This window comes from Ranitomeya imitator, chromosome 5 (assembly GCF_032444005.1).
Source record: "Ranitomeya imitator isolate aRanImi1 chromosome 5, aRanImi1.pri, whole genome shotgun sequence".
Lineage (NCBI taxonomy): Eukaryota > Metazoa > Chordata > Amphibia > Anura > Dendrobatidae > Ranitomeya > Ranitomeya imitator.
Window position 1 is genome coordinate 457,183,483 of NC_091286.1, and position 13,951 is coordinate 457,197,433.

The 13,951-nt window shown below is 42.2% G+C and overlaps 1 protein-coding gene across 2 annotated transcripts in view; it reads left to right on the forward strand.

The window, feature by feature from the left end:
* CCDC39 (coiled-coil domain 39 molecular ruler complex subunit) overlaps positions 1 to 13,951 on the forward strand; it is a 154,420-nt gene that overhangs the window by 120,603 nt on the left and 19,866 nt on the right. The window contains exons 18-19 of one of the 2 annotated variants that reach the window (XM_069727254.1): positions 2,351 to 2,530; positions 10,910 to 10,992. In XM_069727254.1, coding sequence (XP_069583355.1) covers positions 2,351 to 2,530; positions 10,910 to 10,992 — 263 coding nt within the window. Of the gene's footprint in view, positions 1 to 1,628; positions 1,663 to 2,350; positions 2,531 to 10,909; positions 10,993 to 13,951 lie in introns of those variants that run through there. The other variant, XM_069727255.1, reaches the window with a different exon arrangement.

Below are 13,951 nucleotides of genomic sequence, written 5' to 3' on the forward strand. Positions count from 1 at the left end.
AATTTATTAAGGAATCAGAAGAAGAGGGGTATACACACAAGAAGAAACAATGGTGTACATACCAAAAAAAAAAAAATCATTAGCATATAAATATATGTCAGACAACACAATAATAAATTTACATGAACCCGACTATGGCTGTGCCGAAACGCACGTCAGGGTGGACGCAAGTCCATTCAGGAGCCTTGATGTATGTAATCAGTACAAGACCCAGGTTAATTATTGCTTTACCCAATGCTTTTTACACTTACAAGTGCAGTTACACTGCTAACCCTGGGCACTGTGTTATGAAAGGTAATTCAGTACCACAATGGACATAGAGGTCAGCGCACATACAGTGACCTGGCAATAACCCAAAAAACAAGAACGAGCTCTGAGACGTGGGAACTCTGTTGACCGCAATCCCTAATCCTCTCCAACCACACTAAAGGCAGCCGTGGATTGCGCCTAACGCTCCCTATGCAACTCGGCACGGCCTGAGAAACTAGCTAGCCTGAAGATAGAAAATAAGCCTACCTTGCCTCAGAGAAATACCCCAAAGGAAAAGGCAGCCCCCACATATAATGACTGTGAGTTAAGATGAAAAGACAAACGTAGAGATGAAATAGATTTAGCAAAGTGAGGCCCAACTTTCTGAACAGAGCGAGGATAGGAAAGGTAACTTTGCGGTCAACACAAAACCCTACAAAAACCACGCAAAGAGGGCAAAAAGACCCTCCGTACCGAACTAACGGCACGGAGGTACACCCTCTGCGTCCCAGAGCTTCCAGCAAGCAGGAAAAAACAAATTGACAAGCTGGACAGAAAAAAACAGCAAACAAATAGCAAAGAGGAACTTGGCTATGCAGAGCAGCAGGCCACAGGAACGATCCAGGAGGAAAACAGGTCCAATACTAGAACATTGACTGGAGGCCAGGATCAAAGCACTAGGTGGAGTTAAATAGAGCAGCACCTAACGACTTCACCACATCACCTGATGAAGGAAACTCAGAAGCCGCAGTACCACTTTCCTCCACCAACGGAAGCTCACAGAGAGAATCAGCCGAAGTACCACTTGTGACCACAGGAGGGAGCTCTGCCACAGAATTCACAACAGCACTGATATACATCTCTCTTACATACAGACTTGGGCTGTGCCATGGTGCATGAACTCATGCATATTTAATATTGGGTTGTCTGACATATTTATACGCTAAAGATTTTTTTGGTATGTGCATCCTTGTTTCCACATGTATATATACCTCCATTCTCCTACTTCTGGTTTCTCAAAAAAAAAAAATTATTTTGACTATTTTTGGGGTAATTTGCTCATTGTTTTTCTTCTTTTTGTTCTTATTTTTGGTAAACAGTAGAATGATGTGCTTTACCAAAAAGCTCTATCTCGGTCTCATCTGTCCACAAGAAGCTTTCCCAGAATGATTTTGGCTTAATCATGTGCATTTTGGCAAACTTAAGTCTAACTTTTTTAGATCCCTGTGTGAGCAGTGGGGTCTCCTGCCATAGCATTTCATTTCACTTAAATGTCAACAGATAGTTCTCTTCTCTTTCTGTTCTCCATGCTTAGTGTGGCACAACAGACACAAAATGCAAAGATTGAATCAACTTCTCCCCTTTTTATCTGGTTTCAGGTGTGATCTTCATATTGCCCACACTTGTTACTTGTCACAGGTGAGTTTGAACGAACATCACATGCTTTAAACAAAGTTGTTTACCCACATTTTTGGAAAGTTGACAACAATTTTGTCCAGACCATTTTTGGTGTTTTGTGTGAAATGATGTCCAGTTTGCCTTTTTATCGTTCTTTTTTTTTTGTATTTTTCCAATACACACAAAGGAAATAAACATGTGTATAACAAAACATGTGGAATTGCAATAATTTTCTGGGAGAAACATTTAATATTCTGGAACAATTTAAAGGGTGTCAACACTTTCGGCCATGTGTGTGTATGTATACATACACACTTCCAAGCTTAAGCAGCAGGATTGAGTCTATGAAAAAAAAAATTGTCCTCCAGACCAATTTACGATATTGCCAAAATAGTTTATGATTTCTTTCAGATCCCCCCCCCCCCATCTCTTGTTAATGTCTTGTCTTGTGTCTGTTTGGTCCCCCTCTTTTGAGTATACTGATTTATGTATACAATGGTTGAACATTCTGCTGGTATATCATTCATTATAATGCCACCTAATATAATGTCAGCAACATCCTACTGGTTCATTGATTTGACAATTTATTGTTTGATACTGTTTTCTATAAGAGAATGTCTATATTCATGTTATATGTTAATCACTTTGGAAATGTTTATTTTCAATAAAAATTGACAATTATATTTATTATGATTTCCATTAGTGTTCAAAGTTGGTAAAAGAAATCCGTTCTGCAAAGAAAAGCAAGGGCGAAACCCAAGATGAATGTGACATTAATATACGCGAGCTGCGAGACTTTAACAAATCCATCAATAAGATGTTGGCCCGAGCAATGGATGAACACCCTGAACTTACTGAACCATTACAAATGTACTTTCAACAGGTCAGTAGACTGTAGTAAAATTACTATGCATTATCTTGTTTATGAAATAGAAATGTTACTCAATTAAAGGAACCTATCACCTTGGAAAACATAATTTAGATGTTGTTAGTCTGCAAGTAAATAGCATTGCGATGCTGCCTGACAACCGCACTGAAAGTTGTTGCCAGCTCGCTCTGCTGTGGAACCAGGTAACAAAGGTCACTGTATAGTTGAGCGGTGAATAATCCCTCTGTGCATGCCCTCATGACTGAAAGCTGGCATCTCTCAGGAGTAAATAAATTAATGTTCTCCTAGTAGACAATTTGAATAAGGCAGCGTTATAGTGCTATTTACCTGCAGATTAACCCTATAATCTCGATACCAACAGAGCAGCTCTTCCTCCTCCAGGCTGCTCTATTGATCGGACTTGACTGCTGACATCATGCTGATTCACAGCCGGCCCCAGAAGTTAGACAGCAGAAAGCCAGTTTTCATTCAGCAAGATATCGGCAGTCGAATCCCGTAAACAGAGCAGAGTGGAAGAGAAGCTGCTGCTTTGTTAACAAGACATCAGCGGAAGCTGCAGAGTCATGGCCAGGAGCAGTCTGTGACTGCTCTGTGCCGACAGAGATCTGCACTGACAGTAACAGGCAGATAGCTAGCGACTAGTGATGAGCAAATATACTCATTACTCGAGATTTCTCGAGCATGCTCGGGGTCCTCCGAGTATTTTTTAGTGCTCGGAGATTTAGTTTTTCTTGCCGCAGCTGAATTATTTACATCTGTTAGCCAGCATAAGTACATGTGGGGATTCCCTAGCAACCCCCACATGTACTTATGCTGGCTAATAGATGTAAATCATTCAGCTACGGCAAGAAAAACTAAATCTCCGAGCACTAAAAAAATACTCGGAGGACCCCCGAGCATGCTTGAGAAATCTCGAGTAACGAGTATATTTGCTTGTCACTAGGGTTGAGCGACTTTTCATTTTTTCAGGTCGAGTCAGGTTTCGTGAAACCCGACTTTCTGAAAAGTCGGGTTGAGTGAAATCGGCCGATCTTATTGAAAAGTCGGGGTCGGGGATCGGCCGAAACACGAAACCCAATGCAAAGTCAATGGGAATTTTTTTTTATATATATTTACTGCAGCGCGATATAGCAGAAAAGCCGGTAATTCAATTGCCGGCTTTTCATTTCTCCTGCCTAAACCCGACATGATATGAGACATGGTTTACATACAGTAAACCATGTAATATTCCCCTTTTTTTTGCATATTCCACACTACTGTTAGTAGTGTGTATGTACAAAATTTCGGCGCTCTAGCTATTAAATTTAAGGGTTAAATTGCGGAAAAAATTGGCGTGGACTCCCGCGCAATTTTCTCCACCAGAGTGGTAAAGCCAGTGACTGAGGGTAGATATTAATAGCCTGGAGAGGGTCCACGGTTTTTGGCCCCCCCCCGGCTAAAAACATCTGCCCCCAGCCACCCCAGAAAAGGCACATCTGGAAGATGCGCCTATTCTGGCACTTGGCCACTCTTCCCACTCCCGTGTAGCGGTGGGATATGGGGTAATGAAGGGTTAATATTACCTTGCTATTGTAAGGTGACATTAAGCCAGATTAATAATGGAGAGGCGTCAATTCTGACACCTATCCATTATTAATCCAATTGTATGAAAGGGTTAAACAAAACACACACATTATTAAAAAGTATTTTAATGAAAAACACACAGGTTGTTGTAATATTTTATTGTACTCTCAATCCACTTGAAGACCCTCGCTCTGTAACAAAGGAAAAATAAAAAAACAACAATATACATACCTTCCGATGATCTGTCACGTCCCACGATGTAAATCCATCTGAAGGGGTTAAAATATTTTACAGGCAGGAGCTCTGCTATAATGCAGCTGTGCTCGTGCCTGTAAAACCCCGGGGAATGAAGGTAATGTAGGTCAATGACCTATAGTTACCTTCAGTCCCGGTGATGCGCCCTCTGGTGGATGTCCTCAAATGACCTCGAGCGTGGGAACTTTCCTGGAAAGCTCCCAGGCTCGAGTTCATATATATATATAGATATATAAAAAACGAAACCTGACTTTGGAGTAAAGACCGCCGACCTGATCCCACAGTGGGATTGGGTCGGGTTTCACGAAACCCGACTTTGCTAAAAGTCGGTGACTTTTGAAAATTGCCGATCTGCTTCGCTCAACCCTTCTCGTCACTACTAGCGACGTATAGAGCAGTGATACCAACCTTTCTTACCTTCAGAGCCACATTCAGTTCTGAGAGATGGCCATATCTAACGCTCTTACCCCCCCCCCCTCCACTGTATTGAGACCCAGAGCCCTAATTACCAGTTTAATGCCAGCCAAATATTCCACATGAAATATATCTTGTGCCACCTTCTCTTACAGGCAGTATACTTACATCCGGGGGTAGAGCACAATTCATAATCTTCGCACCCAGCTTCAAAACTCCTCAAAAAGTATCGTCCTATGTACAGCTTACCATATTTGTCCTTCTCTATATGGAGCCCATTACACTGTATGGAGGACTATGCGGGGCAATTATATTGCATGGAGCACTATATATACTGCTCAAAAAAATAAAGGGAACACTAAAATCCCACATCCTAGATATCACTGGATGAAATATTCCAGTTGTAAATCTGTATTCATTACATAGTGGAATGTGTTGAGAACAATAAAACCTAAAAATTATCAAGGTAAATCACAACTAATATCCCACGGAGGTCTGGAGTTGGAATGATGCTCAAAATCAATGTGGAAAATGAAGTTACAGACTGATCCAACTTCAGTGGAAATGCCTCAAGACAAGGAAATGATGCTCAGTAGTGTATTTGGCCTTTACGTGCCTGTATGACCTCCCTACAATGCCTGAGCATACTCCTGATGAGGCGGCGGATGGTCTCCTGAGGGATCTCCTCCCAGACCTGGACTAAAGCATCCGCGAACTCCTGGACAGTCTTGTAAAACGTGACGTTGGTGGAGTGTGAGAGATATGATGTCCCAGATGTGTTCAATCGGATTCAGGTCTGGGGAACGGGCGGGCCAGTCCATAGCTTCAATGCCTTCATCTTGCAGGAACTGCTGACACACTCCAGCCACATGAGGTCTGGCATTGTCCTGCATTAGGAGGAACCCAGGGCCAACCGCACCAGCATATGGTCTCACAAGGGGTCGGAGGATCTCATCTTGGTGCCTAATGGCAGTCAGGCTACCTCTGGCGAGCACATGCCACCCCACATCAATACTGACCTACTGCCAAACCTGTCATGCTGAAAGATGTTGCAGGCAGATCACTCTCCACAGCATCTCCAGACTGTCACATCTGCCGCGTATGATCCTGCTTTCATCTGTGAAGAGCACAGGGCGCCAGTGGCGAATTTGCCAATCCTGGTGTTCTGTGGCAAATGCCAAGCGTCCTGCACGGTGTGGGGCTGTGAGCACAACCCCCATCTGTGGACATCGGGCACTCAGACCATCCCCATGGAGACAGGTTCTAACCGTTTGTGCAGACACATGTACATGTCCTGCTGGAGGTCATTTTGCAGGGCTCTGGCAGTGCTCCTCCTGTTCTTCCTTGCACAAAGGCTGAGGTAGCGGACCTGCTGCTGGGTTGTTGCCCTCCTACGGCCCCCTCCATGTCTACTGGTGTACTCGCCTGTCTCCTGGTAGCGCCTCCAGCCTCTGCACACTACGCTGACAGACACGGCAAACATTCTTGCCCCAGCTCACATTGATGTGTCATCCTGGATGAGCTGCACTACCTGAGTCACTTGTGTGGGTTGTAGAGTCCGTCTCATGCTACCACGAGTGTGATAGCACAACCAACATTCAAAAGTGACCAAAACATCAGCCAGAAAGCATTGGTACTGAGATGTGGTCTGTGGTCCCCACCTGCAGAACCACTTCTTTATTGAGTGTGTCTTGATAATTGCCAATAATTTCCCTCTGTTGTCTATTCTATTTGCACAACAGCATGTGAAATTGATTGTCAAACAGTGTTGCTTCCTAAGTGGACAGTTTGATTTCACAGAAGATTGATTTCATTGGAGTTATATTCTGTTACATAGTAACATAGTAACATAGTTAGTAAGGCCGAAAAAAGACATTTGTCCATCCAGTTCAGCCTATATTCCATCATAATAAATACCCAGATCTACGTCCTTCTACAGAACCTAATAATTGTATGATACAATATTGTTCTGCTCCAGGAAGACATCCAGGCCTCTCTTGAACCCCTCGACTGAGTTCGCCATCACCACCTCCTCAGGCAAGCAATTCCAGATTCTCACTGCCCTAACAGTAAAGAATCCTCTTCTATGTTGGTGGAAAAACCTTCTCTCCTCCAGACGCAAAGAATGCCCCCTTGTGCCCGTCACCTTCCTTGGTATAAACAGATCCTCAGCGAGATATTTGTATTGTCCCCTTATATACTTATACATGGTTATTAGATCGCCCCTCAGTCGTCTTTTTTCTAGACTAAATAATCCTAATTTCGCTAATCTATCTGGGTATTGTAGTTCTCCCATCCCCTTTATTAATTTTGTTGCCCTCCTTTGTACTCTCTCTAGTTCCATTATATCCTTCCTGAGCACCGGTGCCCAAAACTGGACACAGTACTCCATGTGCGGTCTAACTAGGGATTTGTACAGAGGCAGTATAATGCTCTCATCATGTGTATCCAGACCTCTTTTAATGCACCCCATGATCCTGTTTGCCTTGGCAGCTGCTGCCTGGCACTGGCTGCTCCAGGTAAGTTTATCATTAACTAGGATCCCCAAGTCCTTCTCCCTGTCAGATTTACCCAGTGGTTTCCCGTTCAGTGTGTAATGGTGATATTGATTCCCTCTTCCCATGTGTATAACCTTACATTTATCATTGTTAAACCTCATCTGCCACCTTTCAGCCCAAGTTTCCAACTTATCCAGATCCATCTGTAGCAGAATACTATCTTCTCTTGTATTAACTGCTTTACATAGTTTTGTATCATCTGCAAATATCGATATTTTACTGTGTAAACCTTCTACCAGATCATTAATGAATATGTTGAAGAGAACAGGTCCCAATACTGACCCCTGCGGTACCCCACTGGTCACAGCGACCCAGTTAGAGACTATACCATTTATAACCACCCTCTGCTTTCTATCACTAAGCCAGTTACTAACCCATTTACACACATTTTCCCCCAGACCAAGCATTCTCATTTTGTGTACCAACCTCTTGTGCGGCACGGTATCAAACGCTTTGGAAAAATCGAGATATACCACGTCCAATGACTCACCGTGGTCCAGTCTATAGCTTACCTCTTCATAAAAACTGATTAGATTGGTTTGACAGGAGCGATTTCTCATAAACCCATGCTGGTATGGAGTTAAACAGTTATTCTCATTGAGATAATCCAGAATAACATCCCTCAGAAACCCTTCAAATATTTTACCAACAATAGAGGTTAGACTTACTGGCCTATAATTTCCAGGTTCACTTTTAGAGCCCTTTTTGAATATTGGCACCACATTTGCTATGCGCCAGTCCTGCGGAACAGACCCTGTCGCTATAGAGTCACTAAAAATAAGAAATAATGGTTTATCTATTACATTACTTAGTTCTCTTAGTACTCGTGGGTGTATGCCATCCGGACCCGAAGATTTATCTATTTTAATCTTATTTAGCCGGTTTCGCACCTCTTCTTGGGTTAGATTGGTGACCCTTAATATAGGGTTTTCATTGTTTCTTGGGATTTCACCTAGCATTTCATTTTCCACCGTGAATACCGTGGAGAAGAAGGTGTTTAATATGTTAGCTTTTTCCTCGTCATCTACAACCATTCTTTCCTCACTATTTTTTAAGGGGCCTACATTTTCAGTTTTTATTCTTTTACTATTGATATAGTTGAAGAACAGTTTGGGATTAGTTTTACTCTCCTTAGCAATGTGCTTCTCTGTTTCCTTTTTGGCAGCTTTAATTAGTTTTTTAGATAAAGTATTTTTCTCCCTATAGTTTTTTAGAGCTTCAATGGTGCCATCCTGCTTTAGTAGTGCAAATGCTTTCTTTTTGCTGTTAATTGCCTGTCTTACTTCTTTGTTTAGCCACATTGAGTTTTTCCTATTTCTAGTCCTTTTATTCCCACAAGGTATAAACCGCTTACAGTGCCTATTTAGGATGTTCTTAAACATTTCCCATTTATTATCTGTATTCTTATTTCTGAGGATATTGTCCCAGTCTACCAGATTAAGGGCATCTCTAAGCTGGTCAAACTTTGCCTTCCTAAAGTTCAGTGTTTTTGTGACTCCCTGACAAGTCCCCCTAGTGAAAGACAGGTGAAACTGTACAATATTGTGGTCGCTATTTCCTAGATGCCCAACCACCTGCAGATTTGTTATTCTGTCAGGTCTATTAGATAGTATTAGGTCTAAAAGTGCTGCTCCTCTGGTTGGATTCTGCACCAATTGTGAAAGATAATTTTTCTTGGTTATTAGCAGAAACCTGTTGCCTTTATGGGTTTCACAGGTTTCTGTTTCCCAGTTAATATCCGGGTAGTTAAAGTCCCCCATAACCAGGACCTCATTATGGGTTGCAGCTTCATCTATCTGCTTTAGAAGTAGACTTTCCATGCTTTCTGTTATATTTGGGGGTTTGTAACAGACCCCAATGAGAATTTTGTTACCATTTTTCCCTCCATGAATTTCAACCCATATGGACTCGACATCTTCATTCCCTTCGCTAATATCCTCCCTTAAAGTGGACTTTAGACAAGACTTTACATAGAGACAAACCCCTCCTCCTCTCCGATTTTTACGATCCTTTCTAAACAGACTGTAACCCTGTAAGTTAACTGCCCAGTCATAGCTTTCATCTAACCATGTCTCGGTTATTCCCACTATGTCAAAGTTACCTGTAGATATTTCTGCTTCTAGTTCTTCCATCTTGTTTGTCAGGCTTCTGGCGTTTGCGAGCATGCAGTTTAGAGGATTTTGTTTTGTTCCAATCTCCTCACTGTGGATTGTTTTAGAAATGTTCTTACCTCCCTTCTGAGTATGTTTTCCTGGGTCGTCTTTGTACGAGTCTAATGTTTTTCTTCCCGTCCCCTCTTCTGTTGTTTAAGTGCTCCCTTTATTTTTTGAGCAATATATATATATATATATATATATATATATATATATATTAATTTCCAAATTGGGAAGAACCCCAAATAAACCCTCACTAGAAGACCGTAAAATGTAACTTTTATTTCTATTAATTAAAGTATATAAGAGGGCTATAAAACATTTTGTCCTTAATCTGTCTCAGAAGACTGCAGTTATTTTATATTTATAAAGTGTATAGCACCAGGTATGCTAATACATATTGGCAGGATAGGACAGAAAAGTTTAGTACCAGTGTCTCCAACATGTTTGACTGTGCTAGCGGCGTCATCTGGGGATGGGACATAGGCTTGATCTCCATTTAAGTGCAACTGTCATAGATCGACAGTGTCACATAAATGATTAACTGCACTGATTGGAGCTCAGCTTCGGTTGTTGCGGTTAAGAGATAGTAGATGTAACATAGCCGGCATCCATCATGTGTAGAGCAAGCCGGCTACTGTGCCCATCCTCATAGTGTGACCCCAGCACTGAAGTACATGTGAGTTTGCACTAAGGTGTTCTTCAGGAAGAAAATGTAGCCTTTTTAGGTGCCTTAACACTTCAGATTTGCACTATGTTTATTCAAGCACAATTGTATTTTGATTGGGGAAAATGGCAACAGCTGCTGCTGGACACCTGACAGCGCCTTATCTTCCTTGAAACGAAAGGATCAGTCACGTTGAAATTCAACAATCTGGTTATTCTTTCCCCAGCATCTTTCAAAAGTCAGACACCGTCATATTTGGTTAGCTGGTTCAGCCAACACAAATGTGTATGGCCATTTTAAGTTATTCATACCAGTTTTAAGCTAAATTCACACGTTCAGTATTTGGTCAGTATTTTACATCAGTATTCGGAAGTAAAAACCAGGAGTGGCACAAACAGAGAAAAAGTATAATAGAAACACATCACCCCTTCTGTATTATAACCCACTCCTGGTTTTGGCTTTTAAATACTGATGTGAAATACTGACCAAATACTGAACGTGTGAATGTGGCCTAAAAGCAATCAAACATGCGATTAACAAATTTCATTATTTATGGGTTGCTTTCTATTAAGTAACCGGATTATTTATAGGGATTGTCAAGGAAGCATTGATTGCGGTAAGTTAAATCTGGCCAATTTTTTTAGAGAAATACTGTATACACTATAAGCATTTTAGCCTAGGAAGCAATATAGTCAGATTAGATATAGGACTTTGAATTTACAGCTCTTTAAAGTTAATTTACATTTACAATGCTTTGTTTTAGTTTGGATTACAAATACCATCCGGGTCTTCAACACCAGGAAGTTCAAGATCAGGTTCTGGACAAAGTTCAATATCCTCTATCCGGTAAGTAAACCGTTAATCGGTGGTTACTTTATAGTCTACGGTATATCTTTCTAGTACTGGGTAGGACAGCACTATAGCCTCAAATCAACTTAAAGGAGTTGTCCACTACAAGACTATGGCACTCCCATACAAGAATGTCAAGTTAGTGCTGGCATCAGAGGAAAATATGTAGTCTTTTTATTTTATATAAGTCAGTCTTGCATTTAAGAAGGGGTTGTCCATGTAGTGGACAACATGGACAACCCTTTTAACGTTTATCAGTGAACATCCAACACGTTATCTAGGTAGGCCTAGCAATTGATGGTCCACCTAATCCAGATGTTACCCCATGTAGTGTGCCGAGACCCTCTTCACCTCTGTATAACAGAATTGTTTAGCACTTTAATCAATTTTTTTCAAGTGGTTTGCAGAGGCAGAGCTCAAATCAAATTACACCGCACACTACCTTCACTTCAAATACCCCATTCCTAATTCTGCCTTGAAAATGGTCTTTGAGTTTAAAGGAAAATGTCACTTTGCTCTTATTTTGGACTGAATAACTTTTCTTTTGCTATGTAGACTTCAGATGAGTAAAGTAATGTGGTTTCCACAACTCATAACTCACGTAAAAAAATGCTGAACAGTAATGCACTTGTTCCGTCTTTGTGGCTGTGAGTGATCTAAGCAATGTCTCCTACTCCATCATAGGCCTCCTGAAAAGCTTTTGCTAACTTGGACTCTCTTCACTCAGCAACCGCAAGGCATAGCCTGAGAAAGGATCAAGGCCAACCACAGTCCAAGCCCTTCTCACCTCCACCGATGGTGTGTGTGTGTCCGTTCATGCCCAAATAAGAATCTGAGATTTCACCACCTAAGCCCACTATGTTGTCTTGTATTGTGGACATCATTTTGATGCAACTAGCAACACTTCCCTGATCAAGGAAATAGTCTTCACCCAGCCAAGATTGATTGCAATTTCACCGTCCCAACTATTCACTTTATAGTAGTAGTTTTTTGGTTATTTTTGTTTTTAATTAATCCTGTCACTAGCCGCCCAGCCAAATACATATCATTCCGCTTGTATTACTTTATATAGGTGTTCTTTTCCATCTGAAAATTCAATCTGTACTTCTTCTTCTTCTCAGTTAGGTTATGTGATCTCATGTTTAATCCCTCCCCCCCCGCATCACCCAGAAATTGCATACTTTTATTCGATGAAGGGGTCACTAGAACTCCCTGTATGATGAAACTGCATCAAATGTTCCACTGAATTACTTCACAGGGAGTAGAGGTGTAATGGTACCGTCACACTCAGCGACGCTGCAGCGATATAGACAACGAGCCGACCTAAACTAGGTCGCTGTTTAATGTAATGTGAAATCCACCGCACACCCTTGCGTGGAATATCTTTGAGCAGAAATATCTTTGAGCAGAAATGTTACATTTCTGCTCAAAGATATTCCACGCAAGGGTGTGCGGTGGATTTCACATTACATTTGACATTAGACCTCTGGTCTGTTGCACCAGCACCCCGACCCAATACAGAGTGCAGGCCAATATCTTTATATTTAGGTCGCTGTTTAGGTCGCTGTAGAGACGTCAAACACAGCAACTCCAGAACGATGCAGGCGCGATCCACTGACGTAACGTCGACTCACTTCTTGTTCTCGCTGGTTTAGCTCCATGTCAATTAGCCGGAGTGTACCGATCCGACACACATCTAGGGGCCCTATGCTCGTTGCTGGCGTCGTTGCTTTTGATGTCAAACATGACGATACACGCCGACCTGGCGACAAAATAAAGTTCTGGACTTCTAGCTCCGACCAGCGATGGCACAGCGGGATCCAGATCGCTGCTGCGTGTCAAACACAACAAGATCGCTATCCAGGACGCTGCAACGTCACGGATTGTTGTCGTTCTCGTTGCAAAGTTGCTGAGTGTGACGGTACCTTTAGACAGGAGCTGTCACAGATAATGATGATGACTACATGGCTCTTTCCATGCCGATAAAATGAAGATTTGCAGTGTAGTTTTCCTGTCCATGTATGCTCATAAATAAACTAAAGCTAAACACACAATAAGCTAAACAAAATGTCATCCCAGCAGACAGAGATGGGGCTGGCTGTAATCATGGGTTTGATAGAGGAATAAAATGCTGATTAAGCATTACTAATCAGGAGTACTTCTTTAAGGCTTTTCCTCCCTGCACAGAATTTGAGTATCAAAAGAATAGCAGCACTAATATAAAAAGTTTATATACTCTTTCCCAGAACAGTTTCTCTCCAAGTGGTATAAGTCCCTAACAATGAATAGTCCAGTCGCTTGTCTAGCCAAGACAACTATCATACCCATGACAGATGCAGCCACCTTTCGTAATCTGATACCTCTTCAACAAATCCATTTCCAGGTCCTCCTTTAAGGCAGTGCACTCTTCTTAGGCTAGTTTATGCTTCTGCTAGGATAATGAGGGTTTTAAGTGCCGTAATATCTACGAAGCTCTTAAGGGAAAACTGGTGGAACTGATCCACCAGCTCTTTTGGGAGATGCTGGGAATTAACTTTTGGGTGCCCCCCCCTGGATCACCGGAGACTTATCTTCTTTGTCTTGGCCTCTTTTGTACCTGTCTGCATAAGGGTACTTTCACACTGGCGTTTTTTTTAATACGTCGCAATGCGTCGTTTAGGGGAAAAAACGCATCCTGCAAAGTTGTTTGCAGGATGCGTTTTTGCCCCATAGAGTAACATTACCGACGCATTGCGACGTATTAACACACGTCGCAACCGTCGTGCAACGGTTACGCCGTGTTGTGGCGGACCGCCGGGAGCAAAAAACGTTAAATGTAACGTTTTTTGCTCCAGACGGACCGCTTTTTCCGACCGCACATGCGCGTCCGGAACTCCGCCCCCACCTCACAATGGGGCAGCGGATGCGCCGGAGAATGCATCCGCTGTACCCGTTGTGCGGCACTAACATCGCTAGC